The sequence below is a fragment of the Parambassis ranga genome, chromosome 9 (assembly GCF_900634625.1).
Source record: "Parambassis ranga chromosome 9, fParRan2.1, whole genome shotgun sequence".
NCBI lineage: Eukaryota > Metazoa > Chordata > Actinopteri > Ambassidae > Parambassis > Parambassis ranga.
Window position 1 is genome coordinate 14,757,616 of NC_041030.1, and position 22,434 is coordinate 14,780,049.

At 42.6% G+C, this 22,434-nt stretch overlaps 2 protein-coding genes across 7 annotated transcripts in view; both read left to right on the forward strand.

Annotated features, from left to right (window-relative positions):
- Positions 1-4,165, forward strand: part of dock8 (dedicator of cytokinesis 8) — a 41,215-nt gene extending 37,050 nt beyond the window's left edge. For all 3 annotated transcript variants that reach the window (XM_028414918.1, XM_028414919.1, XM_028414920.1), the window contains 2 exons: positions 2,041-2,211; positions 2,538-4,165. In XM_028414918.1, coding sequence (XP_028270719.1) covers positions 2,041-2,211; positions 2,538-2,589 — 223 coding nt within the window. In that variant the 3' untranslated portion in view covers positions 2,590-4,165. The remainder of the gene's footprint in view (positions 1-2,040; positions 2,212-2,537) is intronic.
- A 196-nt stretch (positions 4,166-4,361) lies between these two features.
- The window catches only part of aopep (aminopeptidase O (putative)), a 68,310-nt gene continuing 50,237 nt past the window's right edge, over positions 4,362-22,434 (forward strand). For 3 of the 4 annotated variants that reach the window (XR_003671283.1, XM_028414921.1, XM_028414923.1), the window contains exons 1-6: positions 4,396-4,543; positions 5,724-6,454; positions 6,710-6,879; positions 9,009-9,240; positions 10,080-10,293; positions 11,155-11,279. Coding sequence is in view for 3 of the 4 variants with exons in the window: in XM_028414921.1 (XP_028270722.1) it covers positions 5,766-6,454; positions 6,710-6,879; positions 9,009-9,240; positions 10,080-10,293; positions 11,155-11,279 (1,430 nt within the window). In the remaining variant the exon portion in view is untranslated. Of the gene's footprint in view, positions 4,544-5,723; positions 6,455-6,709; positions 6,880-9,008; positions 9,241-10,079; positions 10,294-11,154; positions 11,280-22,434 lie in introns of all 4 variants that reach the window. The other variant, XM_028414922.1, reaches the window with a different exon arrangement.

Genomic DNA, 22,434 nt, shown 5'->3' on the forward strand with positions numbered 1-22,434 from the left:
CTTTGAAGAGATTCTCTAACTTCACTTAGATGGAGGGGAAAATCTTCACCTATGTGTTCAATGGATACACCATTATTGGTGTCAGTCAAGATGGAAGCGATTATTAAGATATAAACTGTTAAACCAAAGTTAAACAAACTAAACAGGTAGGAGCAATGTGAATTAATAGCCCATTGAGACACTCGATGCTTTTTCATTTCCCATGTAACAGCAGTCATGATATTACTAAGCTGGTATTATTCTGAGTTTTATTTTAATTTGAATATTCAGAATATAATTTAGGCTATCATTCCCATGGCTCAATGTGTGTGAGGATATGCTGATTTTTTTAAAGAAGGTCTGGGGCATTTGTGTGTGGCTGCCTGTGCGTGTGTGTGTGTGCTTTCATCTCGTGGGCATGCGTTGTTTGCCTCCAAAAGGTGGTTTTCATTTTCTAACCCTCATGTCACATTCCAGCTGCCTTGATTGCTACAAGCAGGTTGGCAAATATTTACTGTAATTTCAGAAAGGTTTATTTTCTATCCTAAACCCAGGCAGGCAGCACTGGATCCTTTGTAATGTCAATCTTCTTCACAGTGGCTCTCTTTAAAAAAAAATAATGCATTAAAATCCACTCTACATTGCTCATCTTTTTGCCAGCTGAACTAAATGTCTCATACAAAGTACTACATGTTCAGCTCATCAGGCCTCACACGCAAAACATGTCATCTGCTGTGCAAGTCATTACTCTGCTTTTTAACTGCTTACTCATTACTGCGAACAGGTGCGGTGATAAATTCAGTGTTGGTCTGCATGATGTGGCTGAATCATCATTCAAGTATAATTAATATGAATATACACGCAAAAACTTTATGTTCTGTTTGGATTAGTTATGATTAGCATAGCATTAGCACTAGCATCACCCTCATTAAAAAAAGTACAAATTCTGTTTTGTGCAACTTATGTATAAAAAAAACCAGAAATACAAAGAATGGCAAACCAAAGCAAAGAAATGAAACAAGCGTGCAGAAACCTAAGCTGACACAGCAGATGGTTTGTTACAGAGAACCATCTGGTAAGTCATCCTTAGACACAGTTTGGTAAAGGAAAGTTCTTTAAAAAAAAAAACAAATTAGGTGATAAACCATCTTTTTTAATCAGAGTTTATCACAGAGAAATACCAACCACTCAGACTGCTCTGAACACTGTTCGGTCCGAGCCTGATCAGCAGCAGTGTGAAGACCTGGCCGCCTCGCAGCGTCGTGGCAAAAACTAGCATCTCGTCTGTCTTCCTCTGTCCCTGCTTGTGTTTAAAAATGGATTATTTTAGAGTCCCACCTCTCTAAAAGCATGTGTGTGATGTTGCAAAATAGCATTAAAGAATGCACTTTTATAAAGCTTCTAGTACTGCAGACAGAAATATTGTGTCAATAGAAATTTTAATGTAACTTTAGTGAACTCTCATTAATGCTGCTGTATGTTGTTGCACAGCATTGAGGTCTCCACATTACCTTAATTAAAAGCTAAGAGATAATCTCTGACATGTGTTTGCAATCATCCCCCCTCTCTCTGATTTCCTGCAGGCTGCTGTGTGTTGGTCATTACACATGTCGTGATAGAGTGCTGTGGGGAGAAACCAGACTTAGCCTCTGCTCTTATTAGCTTTGTTCAGATCTTTCCTATGTAATGTATCATAGTAAGGCACATATGGGTGACAGGGACTTGATGTTTGCCTCTGCTGGTGCTACAGTCATATTCCAGTCAGTAAATGTACTGGAAATATATAATAGGAGTTCCCTACAGTCAAATACATAAACTCATTTGGAGTTGTGTATGTCAAGCAGTTTCAGGACATTGTTAGAAGAGGAACAGTGGAGTGTATTTCTGCAGGCTTGAGGATATAAAGTGGATTACAGCATGATTGGTTTGCTCACAAGTGCGTCTTAAGTTTGAGGTTAATACATCAAAAAAAGGACAAGGAGCAAATTTGACTCTTCTTTTAATCTCATGCAATGAAATTACATTAACCGATGCTGCCGGGTTGTGCTCACTGCTCTGTAGATGTGGTGAGGCTCTTGAGAAGAACAAGACCCTGATTGCATCAGACCAGAGAGTGTACCAGCAGGAGCTGAAGAAGAACTACTGCCGTCTGAGAGAGAGCCTGAGGCCCATGCTGGAGAGGAAGATTCCTGAGCTGTATAATCCCATCATCAGGCCGCGGCTGGAGAACAGGTAAAGGCAGTCAGTACTGTTTGGACAAGACAGCAACACACATATTATTGATCCATTAAATGATATCAGATCATTAATAATAATTAAATAACGGAAGACCAGGTCTAATAACTGGACCTTAGTGGACCAACACATTAGCTAAATAGTGAATTGTGAATTGAATTTTGATTACAAAAAATCCTGTTTTTGTCCTATGCTTGTGGAAACATTTACCCTACAGCATGTCTTCTTGCAGTGACTGCTCCACCTCCTCCTCTTCATCACCATTCCTTATCTTTTTTTTCTGTCTTTTCCCTTTTTTCCTCATCCACTGCCATCTCTCTCAGGGATTCCTTCAAACGTCTGAGTCTCCGCAGAACTCAGGAGGAAAACTCGTGAGAGGTCACAGCTCATTTGAGAGAGCGAGAGAGAGAGAGAGAGAGCTACGGAGAGGAAAGGGAGGCTGTCACACAACCGACAGAGGGAAAAAAAGAAGATAAGATGAAAGAGAGGAGAAAAACAAGAAAAAGAGTGGCTGGTGATAGTCCTATGAGCTAAAGTCCACAATAGAAGACGCACAGCTTCTCAACAAACTAGCAGTGTGTGATGTCTGCGAGAGTGAGCACATAAAAATAATACAAGGAGTAGGAATTGCAAGGAAAGTCCTCAGATGCCATGGCTCTGTTGATTTCCTTTTTTTTAGATGACTTCCAAGTCCTAACAATGCTGCAAACATTTCCTCTGGGCTGGTGAAGTTACTCTCTTTAGGTCCTTTTACTGGCTCAGGGCTCGTAGGTGTGCCAATAATTCCCACGTGTGTGTGTGTATATGTATGTAAATGTCTGAATGGATGTGTGCTTATTTCATTAGGCTTTTGGTGCCATACTCAAGTCACTTTGTACTCAGTGACGGTGAATGATTATGTGCTAAAAGGTCCTTGGAAATTCTACTCTAGGCATCTGTGCATGACATGTGTGCCAGCTAGAGCAGTGAGAGTGAGGATGGGTTTGTGCACTGGAAAAATAGGTACAATGTCGTGTCTTTTTTCTACTGTTGGATGGACAGTACCTGGTTGTGTAGCTAACAGAGGAGAGACTTTATCTAAAGGCTCTGAAGTACACATAAAAAAATCCACATTTTGTAAATAATAGATGTATTGCATCAGATAATTACAAACATGTTTACAAAAGTATGAGAAACTATATTGCATTTTATTTTATGGAAATATATTTTTAGATGATAAACAGCAATAATAGTATTCATCAGACAATATTGGAGGATATCTCATTAAGTGAGAGCGTGCTTAACAATCTCAGTGCATGCTGGAATCATTTCAGTTTGTAAATAGACGACGTCCTACAATACACAGAGTGCCAATTTGAATTCCTTATTTACTTAAGAACTGAGAAGCTTAACTAAAAATGCAATATTTTGAAAAGTCACTCCACACAGCTGTGCTTTGCAAAAAGCTGAATTATGTTTACCCCACATGTCAGATTACATTCCAGAAGAGAAGTTTATCTCTTCTTTTGGAGTATTAAATAATGACAACCTGATTTCATTAGACATCCATGAAACAGCTCGTCTCCTCGGTGTTATGTTGCAGACCATGCTGTGTTCCACTCAGTAATGTACAGTAATGTGCTCCAAAATGGGTATACAGTTTGATGTACACATACTGTCTCTAGGTACATTTCTTATTTATTAGCTGTTGAGTGTTTTTAAAATGGCTAAATAAAATTTAAAAAGCTACAAAATTGTGTGTATTAATTGTTAGTATTAAATAAAATGTATACCTATTTTTGAAGCATATTGGAAGTCGGTGTTGTGACACATTGATCTTAAGGTGGCATTCATTCCACTAGAGACTGCATTCATGTTATTCTTTTGTCATTTTTAATGGTTGTGAATTTTTACTTGTCATGTATACAAAGCTGTTGAAGAACCTGAATAAAACTTAATATATGCACTGTCATCAGTATTTTTATTAATAATTTTTAAACAAAAACATGTTACATAATATTCAGAACATAAATGTTATTCCTCATAATACTGCCTTGTTTTATTTATCAAAAACTCGAGTATGAAACTCAATAGAATGAGTTTAAAAGCGGGGTAGAATCTGAGTGATGAACTACAACCAGACAGTCGTCGCGTTGTAGTGACGTCATCACGTCGCGACCATGACATACCGGACACGGCGCGGTTGTAGAATTCATTCAAGACAGGCGAGTACTCGTGATGCTCAGCGACATGTCGGTGGTTCTTATTGTTATTAAACGGCATTAAGTGTTCGGTTCAGTAACAGGAGACGCTGTGGTTCATGGCGGCACAGCTGCCGTAGTTCTGACAAGTGAGTCTCGAATTCACAGAGAATAGAGGCGTGTTGTAAAGTTAGCCCGAACTCCATCATGTTACAAGGTTCCCCTTCAGTTTCACAACACAGTGAAGTTTACGTAGCTGAGTTTAAACGTAGGTTTGTGTCGCTGTGTTGCGTTTTAAACCAGACGTGAGCTGTCAAGTCTTCACTTCGCTTCAGTAACGATATGATTCAGGTTACGCGACAATTGGAACAGTAATATTAAATTCAAACTCTTGAGACCTGTGAAAAATCACTTTTAAGAGTTGTTGTTCTGTGTTTTTATAGGTATAAAGTGCATAAGTGTATTTATTTTTAAGCCAAGGTTTAACAATTGCACATTTTCCTCTTCCTGCAGCTATTACACACTTTTTGTGTGTGCTTATATTTTTTTAAGAATATACTCCCAAACCAAATAACCTCTGACGATTTCCTGCTGTAAATGGTAATTGCACCTCTGTCTTGCCAAGCCTGCATCAAGCAGGCTAAATGGAAGGATTGTGACAGCAAGGACTCTTATAACCAGCAGAGGAGTCTTAATATACTGCAGGCACAGTTGACTGTTCCTGGCAGCGTGCAGTGGTGTTTTTACCTTATTAACACTGATCAAAATGGAATCAAGAAAGTGTTTTCCTGTTTGGAAACGTGTGGAATGTGTGACCACATGGAGTTTGACACTTAAAGAGTAAATTTAAATTGAGCATACAGACCCTGACAGATCTGGCTTTATCTTAGTTCACTGGCAGAACGCTTAATTCAACTATGTACCTTTAGTCTGTAAATATAAAGTTTGTAACTAAAAGCATACACTACTGTTCAAAAGTTTGGTGTCACTTAGAAATGTCCTTATTTTTTTCAATGAAGATAACATTAAAGTAATTAGACATACAGTCTAAACATTGATAATGTGGTAAATGGCTGATTTCTACATAGGTGTACAGAGGCCTATTTCCAGCAACCATCACTCCTGTGTACTAATGGATATGTGTACATTATGTTAGCTAATCGTGTTAAAAGGCTAATTGATGATTAGAAAACCTTTGTGCAATTATGTTAGCACAGCTGAAAGCTGTTGTGCTGATCAGAGAAGCTATAAAACTGGCCTGGGTGACCCCCAACCTTTGGATGGTAGTGTATATAAATAAAACTGTATTTTTTGTCTCTTACCTTCTAGGTCCTGCAAGCTTGTGTTCAGATTTGATTTCATTCATGTGACATGGAACATAAGGAGGACCTGGATCCTGACAGGGATGACCTTCCACTCAGAGCTAATACTAACCACATACTCGTCAGGCATTATGTGCTGGATCTGTCTATCCACTTTGACCACAGGATCATCAGTGGCAGCATTGTTCTGTTCCTGGAGCCTTGCTCTAGAGTGAGGACTAAGGCAGAGGATGACACTGTGCTTGGAGTCAGTGATGGTGCGGAGTCTGTAGAGGCAGGACAGAGTGCAGAGAGGAGTGTGTTGCATGCTGCAGCTGACGATGAGTGTATTCAGTCTTCACCCATGTGGCAAAACAGCAGTGGTGGCGACTTCACCTTAGTGCTGGACTGCTGTGACCTTGATGTGTCAAAGGTGGAAGAGGTGGATGTTACCTCCGTGTCGGCCATGATGAGCCTCCCAGGGGTCATTTCACAGAACCCACAAGCAGGCAATGTTCAGAATCTGTTCACCCTGCCCTCAAGCCATTGGCAGCAGAAGCACCGGTTCTATTTGATGTGTAGTCGTGCCCCTGGTACTCAGGACGAGGGATCCCTGCAGTTTTATAGAGACAAATGGAGTCTACAAGTGAGGAAGAAGGGGGTTACATCATCTGAGGAGTTCCCTCGAGTTCTCAGGATCTACTATGAGACAAGACCAACAGGAGGCTCTGTGAGGTGGACCAAAGACCAGGACAACAGGTTTGTGCTCTAAAGCAGTATATTTACACATCAGACACACCACCACATATGCTTAGATTTCTGCTCTTCCATTTGCAGTGCAATATTCGGAGCATATGAAAATGGAATAATTCTGATTCATTAATTCACAAAAACACACTGCAGGCTATTTTATTCTGTTCTGTATGAGGATGCTTTTTGTGTGTGTGTGTTTGGTGGATCCTTTGAGCATTGAATCGAGGGTTGTTTATAGTTTACCATTGTTTACCCTTGCAGGGTGTGTGTTTACACTGCTGGTTCTCCCATCAACAACCGAGCCCTCTTCCCCTGCCAGGAGCCGCCTGTTGCCATGTCAACGTGGCAGGCAACAGTACAGGCCCCCCATGAGTGTGTGGTTTTGATGAGTGGGGAAGAGCCGGCTGTACCGACTGAGGACGCAGAGACAAGTAAGCTTTGGAAAATCTTTGGTGACGATTTTATGACTATGATAGCTCACAAATATACAACATACACATTTTTTGTGCATAATATGACTGCAATCCTTAGTTACAAAATGTTAACCTCAACACTTTGAGTGAATGAGTAAGAAATAGAATACATGTTAAGGCTTTGTTACATATTTGGTCAAACACTTTTGTGTAAAACGTTAGTCAGGAAGGCTTTCAGCTGCATTTAGGTGGCTATGTTCTTTTTATTTTTTGAGAAAAAAATCCAGATCCAGACCTCAACTTTACAAGTGCATCCACATCTCAGACATTGTATGTTCAGCACATCAGACAGTTGACATCTGTTTCAGCCAAACCAATCACAGCTTTGTAGGTTGGATTTTTTTTTTTTTTTGTTCGTACTCAGTCTGTGTAAAGTATTCTGGTTTGTTCTGTGTTTTCAAGTTTTGGTATATATGTTTTTATTACTTTAGTCTTACATTAGGATATCTGTCCTCTTGTTGGTTTAGTTGTCTTCATGTTTAATCTTCATTTTCCATGTCTTCCCTGAACTTCCTGTTTTATTTTGAAAGTCAGGTTCCTTGTGTATTTCTGTCTCTTACTGCTTTTTGTTTCCCCCCTCCACTGTCATTGCATGCCCCGCCCTAATTGTTTCCACCTGTGTCTTATCACCTACTCCCTGTCTATTCAGCCTGTGAGTTTCTTCTTGGTCCTTGTCAGTTCATCTATGTTCCCAGCCTGTGCTGGTGTTCTATGTTGCTTAGTATTCATAGTTCTGGATTCTTCTTATTTGGTTTATATCATTTTGTTTGTACTTTCCTAGCTTGACTGTTCTTCTGGCTTTTCTTTTTGTTTTGTTTGTCTGCGTCAACCTGCCTGCATTGTGTACAAGCTAACCTGTCATAGACCCAGCAGACATTAGGTGCCACCCCCAGACACCCACCCACCTGGGCAATTTTTTTGAGGAGAAGCAGCAAAACCTTGGAAAACAAGTAACCGACTAAGCCAGTTGCTGGAATCCCTGTCTCAGAAGTTAAACCTTAAAACTCCTGGCTCGGTCTCTGTTCCATTTCCATGTCTATTTCCGGCTCTGGTCCCTGCTCATGTTCCAGAACTTCTCCCATTGCCTGTGCCTGCTCCTGTCCTCAGTCCACAACGAGCTCTTCTCCCATTGCCTGCTCCTGAGCCCAGTCTAGCTCCACTGCCTGTTTTTGCTCAAGTCAGAGGCCAAGTCGCCAGCCCTTCAGCTCCCGCTCCAGGCCAAGGCCTACCTATGAGTCCCCTTCCTCTGCAAGATTTAGTAAGCCCTATGGCTATAATCTGACCTCGCCTGAGCCGACTGGGGTCTCGCCTTGTCTTGCCATGAGCCAGCTGGTGGTCCAACAACTTCCACGGAGTCAGCCTGGCTCCCCTTGCCCTTTCCAGAGCCAGCCAGTGGTCAACGCTCCTTGTTCCTGCCTCTGTTGGCCTTTGAGCCCAGACCCTGGAAGGTCTTTTCTTGTGTTACATCTGCTCTGTACTCCTGAGGGTCCTTGGTATCTGTCGTATCCTTCCTTTGGCTTGGCCCTTCAGGTTTCCTGGTTTCTCTTGCCTATGGCCCAGCCCCCAGGATCTCCTGGTCTCTGTCGCACTCAGCCCTCTGGCCAGGCCCTCTGCAGGTTCCAGTGCCGTTTGCTGCCTGAGTTTTACGCTGTCCCCTAAGCCTCCTGGCTGTGTGCCAGTGCTGCCTTTGTGACCCTGAACCTTTGATCCCTGTATTCTTGATAGTATTCATTGTTCTGGTTCTTATTTTGTTTTATATCCTTTTGTTTGTACTTTCTTACCTTTGTCATTTTTTTTTACTGTTTTTTTTATTTTTGGAATGTTTGATATTTTCAGCTTTAAGTTTTATCAAGGCTCACATTTGGTTGAATATATTTACTTTTGTATGTCTGCATTTGGGTCCACCAAACTTGAACAGTAACACATTATACGAACACATCAACAGTCCGTGTTCATCATTTGGTTAAAAAGCTGCTTTTGCAGTCAAAAAGAAGTCATCCAAAGATAAAATATATGTGGCTAAAACTTCTCTACCTCTTTAGCTTTGACATTTCCATCTCTCCTCTCTTTCCCTCTGTTCTCTGAAGATTCCTTAATTTGGAATTACTACGTCACGATGCCCATGCCTGCCTCCACCTTCACTTTGGCTGTGGGCCACTGGCGCCAGGTCACAGCAGAAGTTCCCCCAGCATCGGAAAGTGAGTTGAGGGACAGGATGGATTGTGGCAAGGCAGCTGAGTCTGGGGAGTGGGCCCGGCTGTCTGGAGTTGGAAGTTCCTCTAGTGAAGTAGTAAAGGGTTCCTCACTCCAGACTGGCAGGTATTTTATTATTTTTCCTGTGTTCTTTCTCTTCTTGTAAGCCCTCCTCCTCTCCAGACGTTTATTAACCCAGGTCTGGCCCTTCAACATTCCATGGAGAAATTTTCCTTTCACCATACCAAAAATGGCACAGGTGAAGTCAGGGTGATGGATAAGGTTAGGCACTGAACTTAGATTTTATATAATGAATGTATAAATGCTTGCACCACAGTACATTTGTTTCACTGCCCAGCAGAAATGATCGTTGGAGACAAAGGTAAAGATAACAAAATTTAATAGAGGTACAGGATATAGAGTGCAGGTTGGGGCATTAGCGAGAGATGGTTTATTGTGGGCAGGGCATGGTTGGGCTGGGGTCTCCCTCTCCACTGGCCAGTAGGTTGGCAGGTCTGCCAGTGGTTTCCAGTAATCCTCCTCCCCTCATGGTTTTCCTCTAGCAGCAGTCCAGCCATAGCCTGCTGCAGGCCCCATGAATCTCCAGCTACAAGGAAGGCCTTTATTTTCAGTGAATGGCTGGAAGGAAACTTGGCTGTTGCTCGAAACCTTTGGAACAGCTCTGATGCAGACGACGGAGTTAGTACTGGATATTGGATTAGAATAAATGAGATTGCATGTCGGCGCTTGGATATTTTTGGAATCCTTGTGGTTTGCCTTTGAGATGTATATATTCCATATTTCCATGATTTCATTTCCATGCTTTGCACAGAGACACAGTGCACATAGTGCCTCGTGTTTTTTTTCATCTTAGCATCAGTGTATTCTTTCAATAAGAAAATGAATTAAATTGTCAGTATTAACCCTGGATTACACTTTTCTCCCCTCTTTTTTATCTACACCAGGGGACACCAGACCACCCGTTCAGACTCTGCATTCTGTTACTCTTCCCTTGAGGATGAAGAGCTCTCTGTAGCTGATTATTCAGGCATGGTGGATGACGGCATTTCTTGTTCCCATGGCGACTACCCTTGCCGATTTACAGAGCGGTCGGCTAGGTCCCAGCGGGTGATTCCACACCGTGTATTTAGCCCCGTCTGCCTGCTGCAGAAGGCCCAGGTGGAGTTTTGACAAACAGCCACTGAGCCTTGAGCTAATTAGATTTTATATGATTAGAAGCGACAGTTAACTGTTTGTGTTTCTGTGTCAGAGGTTTTCAACTGCCATATTTTGGCAAAGTGGTAAAAGCACGAGACTGTACTCCCATGAGGGCCTCTTAAAACATCCCTCGTACCAAATTTCTAACTGGAATAACATGCATTAATATTAATCAAAGGTTTTGGCCTCTTCAGTGGGTTCAGAGCTGAAGGTGGCTAAACATCTTTAAAAAGAGTAAGTCTTAATATCTTCTGACCTGGAGCACAGAAACCATCCTCAGCCCCTTTATGGCAATCCTTTTCATCAACCTGACAGCAGAGGGGTGTGTCCCCTTTGTGTCTTTTGGGGTCACTTTCATGCAACAACTGCAATCTTACCAGGTGGAAAAAAAACTACCACTAAACCATCCAGGCATCAGCAGACATCTGAGGACTTGTACAGACTTTGGCTGACATGGGCAGAGGTTATAATAAAAGACTGCATTCAGGGCAGAGAGAGTCTGAGGACAGGGTTCGCAGAGAGGCGAAAACAGACCGTGCAGAAGCCTTGCATAAATTGCAATATTGCAAGTGTTCCATGGGCTCACTCTATTGATCTCCTGCATGTATCTAAATTAAGCTGTAAGGAACAGTCATGTAAAAGTCAAATGTTTGACAGGTTGATGGAGCAAGAAATGTTTTGTATCCTGAATCTGAAAGGGGCTTTATGTATACACGTGTATGGAGCATGCTCTGTTATCCTACAGATCTGAATCAATATACTACATACATCTGATTAAAGTAAATCCTGGAACCAAATTTGACAAACTTGTTTCTTTTACAGATGGGAGTCTTAAAGCTGTTACCGTGCTGTCTGGCTGCAGCTTATGCTGTTCTGGGTGTTCACCCATTTCCCCGCCTCGATGTTCTCATTGTCCCAGCAGGATTCTCCAGTTTGGGCATGGCAAGGTAAGGACACCTTTGTCTTTGATAAGATGTAAGTAATGTAACCACAGGATAGAGATAAAAAAACAGATTACAGTAATATCTAGTCATGCAGTATAATATAGCAAAGTTGAAGTGTGCTATGTTTATAAGGATGTTTATAAGGAGAAAAAGAAAACATGAATGTCACGCTTTGGCTTTGGCTCTGTTTTGGCCTGCACCAACTCCTGAGGGGAGTATCTAGCCCAAAACTGCTAAATGCTCCAGTATGTTCACCAGCTATTAAGTAAATTGTTTGCTGATTGGTGCTTGGTAGTTTGTGTACAGAGGGTTCTTAGAGCTTTGTTCGATGAAAACAGCTGTCCTCTGCATCTGGAAACAACACTGATGAGATTGGTGAGAGTAAAGCTGCCGGCCACAAAGCAGCGAGTTGAAGGATGCTGGGATGAAAATCCAGCAGTGGAAATTATCTGTGGCTTAATTTGAATATCTTTCACAATGATAGATGCAAGTTGTTGATTTTAGCAGCTTTAGCTTATCATCTTATCATGTATGTGTCATTTATATAAGGGTGATAAAGACTAATCTTTCGGCTATATTGAAAAAAGAAGCACTTTTTCAGTTTTATCTTGCTGCCTCTGCTTTGTTTTCAAGTAAGATGTTTTTGAGTTGCATGATTAATGACATACTTCATATTGCAAAACCCCCTCACTCTGTCTCAATCCGCTCTGTGAAGATCCTCCACATTCTGTTGGAATTCTTTCTGAATTAAAGCTGCAAGCAGCATTGCGGGCCCTCGCGCACCTTGCGATCCGCGGGGTCATCGCTGTCTTCTCTCCTATGCTCTCGTCTCCTATACTCTCCTGTCCTATGCTCTCTTCCTGTCATTTCCACAGATATACAACGAACACAAGGCTTACAACCAAACTTTCCTGCTACCAGTAGGTGGCGCTATGACCGTATCATCCTATTAGCATATACACTCAACAAAAATATAAACGCAACACTTTTGTTTTTGCTCCCATGTTTCATGAGATGGACTTGAAGATCTAAACTTCATTCCAGATACACAATATTACCATTCCTCTCAAACATTGTTCACAAATCTGTCTAAATGTGTGATAGTGAGCACTTCTGCTTTGCTGAGATAATCCATCCCACCTCACAGGTGTGCCACATCAAGATGCTGATCTGACATCATGATTAGTGCACAGGTGTACCTTAAACTGCCCACAATAAAAGGCCACCCTGAAATGTGCATTTTGTTTCTGCTTTATTGGCGGTCTGGGGACTCAGAACCAGTCAGTATCTGGTGTGACCACCATTTGCCTCATGCAGTGCAACACATCTTCTTCGCATAGAGGTTATCAGATTGTCTATTGTGGCCTGTGGAATGTTGGTCCACTCCTCTTCAATGGCTGTGCGAAGTTGCTGGATATTAGTGGGAACTGGTGCACGCTGTCGTATACGCCGGTCAAGCACATCCCAAACATGTTCAATGGGTGACATGTCCGGTGAGTATGCTGGCCATGCAAGAACTGGGACATTTTCAGCTTCCAAGAATTGTGTACAGATCCTTGCAACATGGGGCCGTGCATTATCTTGCTGAAACATGAGGTGATGTTCATGGATGTATGGCACAACAATGGGCCTCAGGATCTCATCACGGTATCTCTGTGCATTCAAAATGCCATCAATAAAATGCACCTGTGTTCTTCGTCCATAACAGATGCCTGCCCATACCATGACCCCACCACCACCATGGGCCACTCGATCCACAACATTGACATCAGCAAAGCGCTCACCCACACGACACCACACACGCCGTCTGCCATCTGCCCTGAACAATGTAAACCGAGATTCATCCGTGAAGAGAACACCTCTCCAACGTGCTAGACGCCATCGAATGTGAGCATTTGCCCACTCAAGTCTGTTACGGCGACGATCTGGAGTCAGGTTAAGACCCCGATGAGGACGACGAGCATGCAGTTGAGCTTCCCTGAGACGGTTTCTGACAGTTTGTGCAGAAATTGTTTGGTTATGCAAACCAATTGTTTCAGCAGCTGTCTGAGTGGCTGGTCTCAGACGATCTCGGAGGTGAACCTGCTGGATGTGGAGGTCCTGGGCTGGTGTGGTTACTCGTGGTCTGCGGTTGTGAGGCCGGTTGGATGTACTGCCATATTCTCTGAAACGCCTTTGGAGACGGCTTATGGTGGAGAAATGAACATTCAATGCACGAGCAACAGATCTGGTTGACATTCCTGCTGTCAGCATGCCAATTGCACGCTCCCTCAATGCTTGTGGCATCTGTGGCATTTTGCTGTGAGACAAAACTGCACATTTCAGGGTGGCCTTTTATTGTGGGCAGTTTGAGGTACACCTGTGCACTAATCATGATGTCAGATCAGCATCTTGATGTGGCACACCTGTGAGGTGGGATGGATTATCTCAGCAAAGCAGAAGTGCTCACTATCACACATTTAGACAGATTTGTGAACAATGTTTGAGAGGAATGGTAATATTGTGTATCTGGAATGAAGTTTAGATCTTCAAGTCCATCTCATGAAACATGGGAGCAAAAACAAAAGTGTTGCGTTTATATTTTTGTTGAGTGTATATCTGTTCAGAGTTGGGTCCATAGCAGTACTGTAAGATTTTGTCCACATTGCATAAAGTATATGGGTAGTACTGCATAAAACACAGCAAGTTCCTTTGTAATGGCGAATGGTCAACTTTGAGGCCACTCCCCCGCCACACGGTAATACTTTTGAAAGAGTTTTGGAATGCGTCTATTCCCTATGGTGTCCTGAGTGGACACAGAGAATTTCAGCTCAATTGCATGAAGTATGTGAGGCGTGAAAAGTTTTGAAGCAGGGTCACAAATAGGCAAAATATGGCCACAAAAGTCAAAGTGGTGGACTTCCTGTTGGGTTTGGAGGGGGGGTCCAAGAGACTTTTTTGTGCGTCTTGGGGTGATACACATGTGTGCTAATTCTCATGATCCTGTGTCAAACTGGCCAGCGGGGCTACGCATTAGGGCAAAAAATACAGTAAGTTCCTTTGTAATGGCGAATGGTCAACTTTGAGGCCACGCCCCCGCCACACCGTCAGACTTTTGTAAGAGTTTTGGAATGCGTCTATTCCCTATGGTGTCCTGAGTGGACACAGTGAGTTTTAGCTCATTTGGATGAAGTATGCGAGGCGTGAAAAGTTTTGTAGGAGGGTCACAAATCGCCAAAAATTAACAGAAATTTCAAAATTGCGGACTTCCTGTTGGGTTTGGAGGGGGGGTCCAAGAGACTTTTTTGTGCATCTTGGGGTGACACACATGTGTACCAATTTTCATGACCCTACTCAAAACAGGCCAGGGGGGCAGGCAGAAAAACCTATGAAAACACAACATTTTGTGTAGCCAGTAGGTGGCGCTCTGTCAAAGCCTCAATATTGTTGTATAGATGTGTTTAGGGTCAGACTCTGATCATACATGTGACATTTCGTACAGATCGGACAGAAAACGAAGAAGTTATAGAGACTTTCTGTGTCCTCAGAAATGGTCAAACTTTGAGGCCACGCCCCGGCCACACCGTCAGACTTTTGTAAGAGTTTTGGAATGCGTCTATTCCCTATGGTGTCCTGAGTGGACACGGCGAATTTCAGCTCAATCCGTTGAAGTATGCGAGGCGTGAAAAGTTTGGCAGCAGGGTCACACATCGCCAAAAATGGCCACAAACCTTCAAATGGCGGACTTCCTGTTGGGTTTGGAGGGGGGGTCCAAGAGACTTTTTTGTGCGTCTTGAGGTGATACATATGTGTGCCAATTTTCATAATCCTGTGTCAAACCGGCCAGAGGGGCTACGCGTTGGGGGCGCTATAGAGCCATTTTTATATGTGCATTTCAAAAGTCAGCAAATTTCAAAATTTTTCGGGCGAATGAATTTTTCTACCAAGTTTGGTGAGTTTTTGGGCATGTTAAGGCCTCCAAAAATGAGATCTCGGAGGGGGAAAAAAAAAAATAATAATCCTAAGGGTTTCAATAGGGCTCTTGCACCATTCGGTGCTCGGGCCCTAATTAAAGACTCCATCCGTAACTCCCTCAGATGTTCAATCACTTGTCATCCCTCCTCTTTTACCCCCAAAATAACCACTCTCTACATTGGCCTGTTGCACTTTTATCATGATCTGCTAGCATTTATTCCACAGAGTAAACATTAGGCTGGAAGTACTGGTCAGCAGCAGTTTGTTTTATAGCTGAATATGGACACCTGGATTCTCACAGGGTTTTCCCAAATATCAATTACTCGGCCTACATAGATGTCAGTCAACTTTATTGTCTCTGCTCTGTCATATGCTCAGGACATAAGGTTTATTTCTCCCTGACACAGTGTAGAAAACAAGACATATATACGCAATGCAATCTAAAAAAAACATGATTTTGTAAACAAGTAATTAGTTGTAATTAGTAATTTCTGTGTACAGTTTACATCAGGTGTGATTGTGCAGTATTATCAGCAGCAGTGTTGTACTTGAAGGCAGCAGCAGTCTGGATAATAACATTGTTGGTAGTGAAATAATTTCACTTTCTGTTTTCAAACTCAACTCTTTCCAAGTCTGTAACATCCAGAGCAACTCCTTTTGAAAAAATTTATTTCGGTCCTCTCTCACTTGTCTCCATGACTTTTTACCTCCTCGCCCTTCTTGTTTTTACACCCTAACTGTGACGTTTACACGGTCTCTTCCTCCAAATAAAACATGGCTTTTTTAACGCCTCAAAACCCTAACCCCACACACCCTTACCCATGTGATGAGAATGTCTTCTCTGGGCACAGCTTTATTGAGTCAGCAGGTTAGTCAATAGGCTGCAGTGTTATATTTTTTTTCCAAGAGATTTTAGGTGGTCCGTTGGCACTCTGTTTCACACCAGACCTGTGTGTATTTATGTATGTTTCAGTGGAGGTCTGGAGGCAGATGGCTGCTTTTGAAGCCACAGGTTGACAGATTCCCTGTTGTAAAGATAATGCATTTGTTTTCTCTTCACCCAGCTGTCTTTAGATTCTTCTCTCTCTGCTCCTCTTCCATATTTATTCTCCTTTTATTGCTTCACTCTCTCTGCTCTCTGTCGTAGAAATCACAAGTCTCTCAAACTCTCTCTTTACCCTTCAGTGGTTTTTTTTTCTTTTCATCTCCTGACTTTCTGTTTTTCCTCTTTACTCTGATATCCCAATCTTTAACCCTCTTCCCCTGTATTTGCCTTCTTTCTCTGTCCTCTCAGTTTCTGTAAATAGTAAATCACCCTTCAGTCTGGCCTCTAGCATTCCAAAATAGTGATACTTTCCTTGGAAATCAAGTCTTAATATTTTCACTGCAATTTATTTCTTTCAGGTGGTATCCTCGTAGATATAACTGAATCCAGACTGTGGCCATATGAATTAAGTTAAATTTGAGAATTAAAGTAAAAATAAAGACCATCAGTGTCTGGAGTTCTTTCTTTTAAACTAGTTCTGATAAAGTAAACTGATTATGGTGGTCAGTAAACATCCCAATGTCTGCGGTCTACAACCACAGTCTCTTTTTCTCTCTGTCTGCCTTTTTTCTCCCTCCATCATTGGCTGCTCTAGAGAAAAGTGCCTCAGACAGGATATGAGCTCATACCTGAGTATGCATTCTGTGTGAGCCTCTGACGTTATAGCCGAGAGTGGTCTCAATCAGGTATTTCAAACAACATAAGGCGACAAAAGGGTTGCAGACTGGACCACATACTCATCTGTGCATGTTTGTTTTTACCACTTCACCCTAAATACAGTGTGTTTTTCGTGATCCATGAAAAGTCTTCATCCTCATCTTGTGAAAATTTGTCTCCCTGCTATGTTTATTTTGAGTGGACATCAAGTGCTGACACAGAGGCTGCTCTGCTGTGGTTGTTGTCTGACGGATGTTTTCTTTTCCTTATGAGGATACCTTCCAGGCACTTATCCTTCTTTCCTTGCCTGCTTAGGCTCCAGTTAGCTGCAGATGACAGAGGAGAGATTTAGGGCCTTCATTAAGCTTCAGACAGCACCTGCACTGACTCCCTATAAAACTCTGCATGGTTCTCAACCCAGTGTCAACTCACTGCATCCTCCCATCAATGCTGGCGGTTCTGTCCTGCATGCCTCGGCACATTATAACCACATGGCTGTGCCATAGGAAGGCTGAGAGGTCAATCAAACTGGAAGTGTAGATTAAGACGGAGATGAGAGGGAGACGAAGCGGGTGAAGGCAGGGTTCACAACAGGCTAGTGGACCCCCAGGATGTGGGAGAGGATGTGTGGATTATTCCCAGCAACAAAAGCCATTAGCCCCTGGAAGGACTTCAGAGACTGGCGCTATTTAATCTAGAGATTGGGAGGTATGTGGGCCCCACTTGTTGGGATCAAGCCAAGCGCAGTTTTTGTGCAGTGCCCCAGTGGAAACAGCAGGAGCGGAGGGGCTATGGGCCAGGGATCTGTGGCAAGGAGGCATAAAGCTGTTGTGTAGTGTGATACAGAGAAGGGAGGGCTCTTGCGAAGGAGGGGAGGAATCACGGTGGCGTGAAGTTTTTATACTGAGATACGAGAGGGAGGGCAGGAAACCGAAGATTAAGAAGTCAAGTAAGGGCATGTCTGCTTTCCAGGGCTGTGCCACGTACGCTGTGCACATTCTGATTCTCACAGACACACACTCACAAAAAAGCAACCAAATGTAGCTGTCGGCAATTCACAGTATTTAGCATAACCCACTGTATTCAATGTGTATTCATGTGACAATCTGAGAAACAGTCTGTGGTGTTGTTAACATAATCTGCATGTTCTGCTTTGGTATTAAAAGTTCAAGTTATCAACAGATGCATTTCAGCCTGTTACAGAAACACTGTATATGCCAAACAATATCTTTCCTATTGCTCTCCTGTTTTTGGCTATAATAAGTGAAGAATGTGGTCTATAGAGACACTGATGCACTACTCCCCATGTTATTAGTAAAACTTTTAAGACACTGAAGAGCCAATAAGGGAGTGGAAAAAGAAAACAGTGTGGTTAAACATTGACATAATGATGAAGAGGTGTCTAAGTTGCAGTCAGTGGCTGGGGAATCCCTTAAAGTTAAGTCTGCATCCGGTCTGTGTAAAAAGCCAATTGTGCTGAGTGATTGAAGGAGCTAGAAATGATGTTAACTGAACCCCTTCATACAATGAACAGGCTCTCGCTTGTCATTATCATACCACCCACTCTTTTTGTGCGTGTGTGTGTGTGCACATTTCCTTTATCTGGCTTACCTCATACTATTTTTTTTTTATTTGAATGCGTAATCTTTTCATCACATTTCAACCACGTCATTTGGTCCTAACTGGGAGTGACAGGAAGGGCACGGCATTTCCTCCCGCTCTTTGAAGTTGAGCTCTATGTGTCTCAGAGTGCTGGCTGGACTTGCAGGACTAATCTGAGTTCACTTTGTTTGCATTGTGCCCGAAATGAAGACATGTCCGACATCCCTGAGAGAGCGGTGGTTTCCCCCTGCCAAAGTGTTGAAATGAGCGTTTTAGTAGTGTGGGTGATATGGGCTTTGTTTTGCTTCACTGTAGACAGGCAGAGTCCTATCCTTGTGTGTGTGTGTGCACAAACACATGCACTGGAATGTGTAAGGATGTGTGTTTATTGTGATAGCGTGACATCAGAACTGCTACACTGATCATTTGTCATTAGACCAGATCGATGTGTGGTTGTTGTTTGTGTTGGATTTTGTTTTGTTTTTTCATGACAGAGGAAGGGAGGGTTGTCCCACACCACTTGATGGCAGGCTGTGATAAACCCACACACACATATGTAAACATATCTGTTTCTCAGCATGTCTCATTGCACTTTTATTAGCAGCTTCCATGATTATCACTGTTTTTCAAGCTGAATAAAAACACATTTTACAAACAGTTTGTTGCCAAAATAGCTATTACACGTCTCTTTACACTTTCTCAGATATCACATTTCTCATCCCACTGTTTAGTTTTATGCATTTTTTTACACAACTCTCACCTCACAGGGAGTGGATGCCAGACGAAATGGGGAGAAAAAGGGTCAAGTAGTTAAACTGCTAGTTCCACTTGCAGCACAGCCAAACTAGGCAGCCATATAACTGTCTCAGGCACAACTTAAAATTATGACTGGTGTGTACCTCTTGACCTCTCTAAGTGGCACTGGAGGATTTTCAGGCTGACTTCAGTTGATTGCATTGTTTGTTTATGGGCTAGCAGGAAGTTACATTGGCCATTGGTCCCTGTTGGGAGGAAGTAGGGAACTGGAGTGCCGGGGGGAGTTAGTACCCTGCAGGATAATCCCCCGCTGCCCTGGAGCTCTTAAGTGTGCCACCTGAGCTGTTTTTCATCTTTTATAGAACCAGACCTGTGGTTTTAAACCAGTAAAAATCACATATTCTTCACATTACTGCAAGCCATTGATTTGATGGGCTTTTACTGAGACATTTACCCATAGAGCACATTTACAAGGGGTATGTTCTTGGCATAAAGGGGGGGCGAGTTGTAGGTTTTGTTACATGCAGTTTTGCTGCTTTAATAATTATGCCAATTGTTTGGAGTTATATTGCATATTTGCAACAGTTATGTAATCATATATTCCCTCTGTCTTAATGGCTTATCATCCAAAGTGGTCCACAAAGACATGGAGGCAACATTATGGAAAGGTGTTTCTTGTGACAGCATGGCGAAGAAGTAAATGGTTGCATTCAAAAAGAGGCCCTTTTTTATGAAGTCTGGAGAATCAGGTCCGGACATTGTAGCTCACAGCAGGTGGTTGTCTGCACCAGACCTGCTCGGCTACTCCAGGTGAGGGCAGGCGGCTCTGCAGGAGAGCAGTTGCTCTCTAAAGGAGGAAGGGACTCATGGTAAATGATTGCTATGATAACTGTGGCTCTATCAGTTCTGGAGTGATAAAATGTCTTCAGAAATGCTATGAGTCTAGTCGCCTTGATTTTAAAGTTTTTAAAAAGTTGAATGTGATGGTATATCTCAGCCATGCACCAGTGACAAACATTTGCAATGAGATGGTAACAAATATGAATTAGAAGTTTTAATCTGTTGCAAGTTGGTTATCCAAGCAATGTCAAATTTCCTGGTAACTGGTGCTTATTATTATTATTTGGGGAATTATACTAAACCTAAAACTAAACAGCTGCAGGAGGGCAGGTTTGATAAAAGCTGATGGTTGCCATCTTACATGGTAGCAAATGAGAAATGGCAGCAGACCATTAAATGCAAATTAAAAGTTTACATGTTATTCTTAACCTGCCCCACTTTTAAGTATCTGCCTCGTTGTCTCACTCATTTGGCTTATTGGCACCCTCACTGAGTTACATCTTGTGCCTCCCCGTTGTGCCCTGACATCTTGTTTTTTTCTGTTCTTCAGTCTATGCACTGCTTTTCCATCGCTCTTCCTTCTGATGTCTCAGCGGATTTCTTGCCTTTCTGCTCGCTTCTCCAGTTTGATCTGCAAAGTAACCCTAGAAGTGTGTGACACAGACCTGCTCTTTCAGGAGGCAGTTGGGGGGTTCAGGGTGAGGAGGGCAGGATGTGGGGGGTCGGATTTTTTGGCTCCGAAGACAGCTGTTAATCAAGTAGTCAAGGATGAGGTGTTTCTTTCTTCCCATTTTGAGTGGATCTCCCTTTCGTCTGTAGTCACACAAAAGAGCATGGGGAGTTGAAAAGACAGGCTCTGCATGCCTGCACCTGGACAGAAGGAGAGGGAGTGTCTGGTGCATGCTTTTAAAGTGATTGCAAGTAGTTAAGATTTTTAGGTGAGCTTTATTTCTTTCGCTCTACAGTTCCCCTTGTTCATCTGCTTGCTTCCTGCTGAACACACACGGGACAGCTCTTAGCCCCACAAGTCACTTCTAGCCATCTCTTCCTGTTGCCTTGTCTCCTGTTCTTGGTCAGGCCTTCGTCTGTGCTCTTAATGAAGATAGCAGGGTTCAGTTTAGCAAGTGTTTTGTTATTGCAGGAACATTCCTTTCTAGTTATCTTGGGCCTCTAAACTTCCCTTCTCTATCTGCAGTGTAAGTTTACCTGCTCTGCTACAGTATCTCTCACAAGTTAGGGAGCTGCCTTTTAACTGCTAAGAGGAGAAGGTTATGCATCTGGTTGTAAACTGTAATTTCTCTTTCTCGTACAACCTGTACAATTCATCTGCAACACTTAATACATTTTACATGTGTGATTTATCGCTGGGATGTGTGTGTAACATTGCTCATCACTGTAACAAGTGTATCATGTTGGTGAGTGATGGTGTGTTTCTTTCAACTGCCCTCAGATGAGAACCTTTTGGCAACAGCTGCATTTAACAGTAACACAGAAACACTGTGCCATAACTCTGGATTAAAGGCAGTGGCAAGACAGGCCTGTCACCGCACACCCATTCTCCTAACTAATAGATGAGTCCACAGGACCCATTCCCTGGAGTGATGGATGGGTCCATTGTGTGGCATAGGGGACGCTGCTACTGCTGATCTTTGCGTGCATCCTGGGGTGTGTGTGTGTGTGTGGTAGTAGAACCCAGAGGCTGAGGGTAATTTCATTTGTCTGTGCAAAGCCAGACAGTTTAATGTCCGTGGGACCTCTGAGCTGAACTGTCCAAAATGAGACATTTGAAACAAAGTGCTGTGAAATGCTCTCTGGTAATGCTTCTCATGTCTGGGTTTGCTTTTAGCCTTGGGGAAAGAGCTGTGCTCCAAGCTGGTGGGGACCAGCTTTCCCAGTAGGCTGTTTTTAGTCATGCTTGCGGCTAAGGCTCTGTTCATGACAGTATCGGTCTGTCAGTCTCCCTGGCGGACGGTCAATCCACCAATTTGGTCCAGGCTGAAATATCATTTATATGTTAAAGGAAACTCAGAGGATGCATCCTGATGACTTCACTGATCCCTTGAGACTTTTCTGCCTTTAGTCAGTCAAAGTTTCCATTTTATTCTGTAAAAATATTTCAACATATTCTAGAAGTTTTTCCCCTTTTCTCTATAATGAGGTTCACAAATGAGGATGTATTGCCATAAAATATGGTAATGTCATGCCTAAAGCTGAGGAAAATAAAACATTCAAATACAAATTCTACTTTACATTCTATACAGTGTGTGGTGTTTGTAATTAGCAAATATGATCTACTTAACAGCT